This window comes from Protobothrops mucrosquamatus, unplaced genomic scaffold (assembly GCF_001527695.2).
Source record: "Protobothrops mucrosquamatus isolate PMUCROS unplaced genomic scaffold, P.Mucros_1.0 scaffold659, whole genome shotgun sequence".
Lineage (NCBI taxonomy): Eukaryota > Metazoa > Chordata > Lepidosauria > Squamata > Viperidae > Protobothrops > Protobothrops mucrosquamatus.
The window spans coordinates 708,418-712,676 of record NW_015386948.1 but is presented as its reverse complement, the minus strand read 5'-3'; the positions used below and the strand labels follow the sequence as shown (position 1 = coordinate 712,676).

Below are 4,259 nucleotides of genomic sequence, written 5' to 3'. Positions count from 1 at the left end.
CTCTTCTCTGTACTCTTTCTAGAGTCTCAGCATCTTTTTTACATCGTGGTGACCAAAACTGGATGCAGTATTCCAAGTGTGGCCTTACTAAGGCATTGTAAAGTGGTATTAATACTTCACGTGATCTTGATTCTATCCCTCTGTTAATGCAGCCCAGCACTGTGTTGGCTTTTTTGGCAGCTGCAGCACACGGCTGGCTTCTTACTTTGTTGTGATAAACTAAAGAAATCCAGTTCAGATGCGTCTCCCAGCCACTTGTCTGAGCACTCTTAATGCCATAGACAAGTGAAAGAGGTTTCCAGAAACTAAGAAAAGGAAAGTGTGCTAGTTTTATTTGTAACACTAATTTAGTTAGTTTAGTTTTATTTAGCTAGTTTGGTTTTTAGTTTTTACAGAAACGTCTTCCCACAAGAATTTTCCGCCCCTTTTCAAGATATTGATTGCAATGTTAAAGGACACCAAGTGAATTTCATCCTCATGCTGTTTTCCACCACTTTCAAGACTCCTGCTAACCCACAGAGCAATGATTCTTAAACCTGGGGACTCCATCACCCCTTTTCCCAGTCTCAAATAATATTACCACCACATGCCAAAAAGCCAGATTCTGTTATTTTACAAAAGCATCTAAGCAGTGGCAAATATGCCTTGACTCAAAAACAAATAATTAAAAATTGTTCCATTAGCCATAGGAGAGGGGTAGGCAACCTTGGCTCTTTTATGACTCGTGGACTTCAACTCCCAGAATTCCTGAGCTAGCTGATCCATGGACCAGCACCAGTCTGCAACATGCCAGAAACCAGGCTATGAAAACAAGCGAAGCCCCATCCACGGGATGCAGGCAGCACACGAAACCACGTCCCCTCCAGTCCGTGGAAAAACCTGTCTCCATGGAACCGGTCTCTGGTGTCCCGAACGTTGGGGGGGGGCACTGTTCTATATCATTTCAGATAAATGGCTGCCCAATCTCTTCTTAAAAACTTCCACAACTTCTGAAGAGCATGAGATCTTAGAAACCACGCAATCTAGTCCTTATTAGGTAAAGATTTTCACTTTTAAAATAACGTACATATTCTTAAGAGTCTGGTGTGTTCCAAACTGATGGAACAATGAAGGGCCAACATCAGACTGATATTGTTCATATGCTTTTGCCTCTTATCTTCACAAGTCAAAGGACAAATGGCTTCTAAAAAAGGTGAACCTGAATTAAAACTGACAATACAAAAGAGGGGTGATATAGATTAACGACTGTGTTAATACAATGAATATACGGGGCACTCTAGCACGACTTAGTATATAAACACAAATTGGACGAATTCACTCAACATGCTAAGCTAATCACAGTTCATCACAATGGCTGGGTTTGCACATTGTGCTATGCCAGAACCAAATAATCCATATTATGGCTCGGAACCGAGCCATGAATTTTAGAGCTCTGTCAACAGTCATAGTTCTGCATGTTGTTTGCTACCCTTGCATTTAGCTTGACTCATCTGAGAACTGAAAACAATGTAGCTAATTTTAAAGGACTTCCAGGAAAGAAGTGATCAGAAAATAAAGGCAGTTAATTGTGTAAACCATGTTTATCCAATCTAGTGACCTCCAAGTGTTTTTAACAAAGAAATGTCAGCAAGCATTCATTGCTGAACTGATTTTCCACTGTTTATGACTGATTTATAATGGTTTTGAAATTCCATTAGAACATTAGTCTGTCGGATCAGAAATTAGCTATCTGACAGTAATCCAGGGTCTCTACTAAAGAAAAGCACTTTCCAGGCTCATGTTGACAAGCCTTTTAAATGAAGATGACACAGACAGAAACTGGTTTATTATTTGAATGGAAAAATGACTTTTTTTACTTGTTATGATCTCCTTCCAGTTTAAATATGGATCAATTCACTTAAAACTTTGTTTAGTCAAGTTGCATTATAATATTCCTGGCAACTGCACACTGCTGCACCTACACACAGGTCAGGTCATACGTCAATGGTACAGTAGTGGCCAAAATTGTGGAAACCTTTTGGAAAAAGTGTATTTTTGATGGGTAATAACACCACTTTTTTCTGGAGTATTACAATAAAATTATATATCAATAGAAAGATAATTGAATCAAGAATGCAATGCAACAAAGTTTGTTCAATTATCTGTACTGTATTCTATGAAAAGTTATAGCCAAATAACCAGAAAAAGGAAGCACAACTTGCTTAGGTTGATCTCAGGTAGCTTTCCTTCCTCCGATTGTAGCCAATGAGCGTGAGTGTTTAGAGAGCCAATCGGGTGTCATCTTGTTTTGGCCATGAGCCAATCAGATTACAGTTGGATTCAGTGATTGATGTCCTGTATTGAAGCTGAGAGGAGGACATTTGTCAAGTGTGTTATGTGATCGCTATCGTTGGTTGGGTTTTTTTGTGTTCTTTCATTGAGTGAGCTTGCAAAACGTAATAAAATTAAAGTCACGGTGCAAAGAGTTGATTGGTCGCCCAGAAAGCGATGTAAAATAGTAGTATTAAGTGAACAAGGCTACAGTTATAAAGAACTGAGAAGAAAAATGGGTGGAAACTCAACCAAAGGTGGCGTTTCTACTGTACACTTTTCCCAAAAGGTTTACACACTTTTGGCCAGTACTGTATAATAGAATGAAGGCCTACTCTGAACCTGATTTAAGAGTAAAAAAGGAGAGGGGTTGTAAAAAAAAAAACTACCAGGGGCAACTAAAGCCAAATCTCCCTTCGACCAGTCCGCTCCCACAGAGAAGGCCTCCTTAGGGTACCGTCGGCCAGCCAATGCAGGCTGGCGACCCCCAAGGGGGAGAGCCTTCTCTCTGGCAGCTCCTGCCCTCTGGAATGACCTGCCCCCCCCCCCAGACCTACGTACAATTGCGGACCTGCGCCTCTTCCGCCGAGCCCTGAAAACTAATCTGTTCCATGCGGCCGGCCTGGCGTAGTTTTGATTGGGTTTTGTTAGGGGTTTTATATTTTGGAGCAGGCTTTTATGTAATATTTACTGTGATTTTTATTATTGCCTGTTCACCGCCCTGAGTCCCGTAAGGGAGATAGGGCGGTATATAAATTTAAATAATAATAATAATAATAATAATAATAATAATAAAAAATTCTGCTGCCAGGCCCTTCCATGCAAGGACAACACCTGGAAACCTCTCATCTGCCAAGCCAAGGCAGCGGTAGGCAACCTTGGCTCTTCTGTGACTCGTGGACTTCAACTCCCAGAATTCCTCAGCCAGCCATGGAGCAGGGGTGGGGAACCTTGGCTCTTTTGACTCGTGGACTTCAACTCCCAGAATTCCTCAGCCAGCCATGCTGGCTCAGGAATTCTGGGAGTTGAAGTCCAGGAGTCATAAAAGAGCCCAGGTTGCCTACCCCTGAGCCAAGGGATGCAAGCACCGCCCACCAAGCCACAGCTGCCTGCTATTCAGCCCTGCCCCTCCCCTTCCACGGCCATCGACCCCCAAGCAGCCCACCCAGCTGCCCGAAGCTTCTTCCCGACACCTTTGGAGCCCCCCCTTCTCTCCTCCTCCTCCTCCTCCTCCTCTCCCACGGCAAACTTCGCTGAACCAGAAACACGCACGCCAGGTGCCGCCACAGAAGACCCCCCCGTCTCCCCCTCCCCCCGCGCGGTGCTCCACGCGGAAGACGCACCCACGAGGACCACCACTCACCAACTCATAGCTCCCTTCCGGTCCCGCGCCTCAGCCGGAAGCCGCAGGCTCGCGCTCGACTCCACCTTCCGGACGTGAGGTCACGCGACGGCGGCGGGCTGGGCGGTGACGTCACGCGCAGGGCTGGGAGGGAGGGGGCGGCGCTTTCACGTCACAGCGAGAGGGCGGGGAAAGCAGCGATGGGCGGGGCGTTAACCCTTTCCGTGCCGCGCTCCGGCCGGGGAAGGGAATGCCCGGAGGAGGCGGCGGTGCCCCTGCCCGATTCTCCCGGGAAGAGCTGGGATGGGCGCCCGCAGAGGAAGCCGAGGCGGCGGGTCTGCGCGCAGGGTGGGGAAGCGAGCGGGGGGTCTTGCCCAGGCGAGGGGGGGGAGCGTGGGAAGGGGGGGTCTCCCCTCGCCGCCTTCGCCCACCGGGACAGTCCCGGGGGGCGCCAGGTTGGGGAAAGCCGCGGCGCCTGGCTCTGCGCAGTTCCCGGGACTTTTGCTTTGACTCGCTTTGCGCGCCGCCTCGCTTTGCACGACTCACCCCTTCGCTGGGGGGGGGGCATTGCCCCCCCCCCAGCGAAGGGGTGAGTCGTGCAAAGCGG

At 47.5% G+C, this 4,259-nt stretch overlaps 1 protein-coding gene across 1 annotated transcript in view; it reads right to left on the bottom strand.

Moving 5' to 3' along the window:
• BIN3 (bridging integrator 3) overlaps positions 1 to 3,733 on the bottom strand; it is an 86,863-nt gene extending 83,130 nt beyond the window's left edge. The window contains exon 1 of the mRNA XM_015817963.1: positions 3,674 to 3,733. Within this exon, the coding sequence (XP_015673449.1) occupies positions 3,674 to 3,681 (8 nt within the window). The 5' untranslated portion in view covers positions 3,682 to 3,733. The remainder of the gene's footprint in view (positions 1 to 3,673) is intronic.
• Between the last annotated feature and the right edge of the window lie 526 nt (positions 3,734 to 4,259).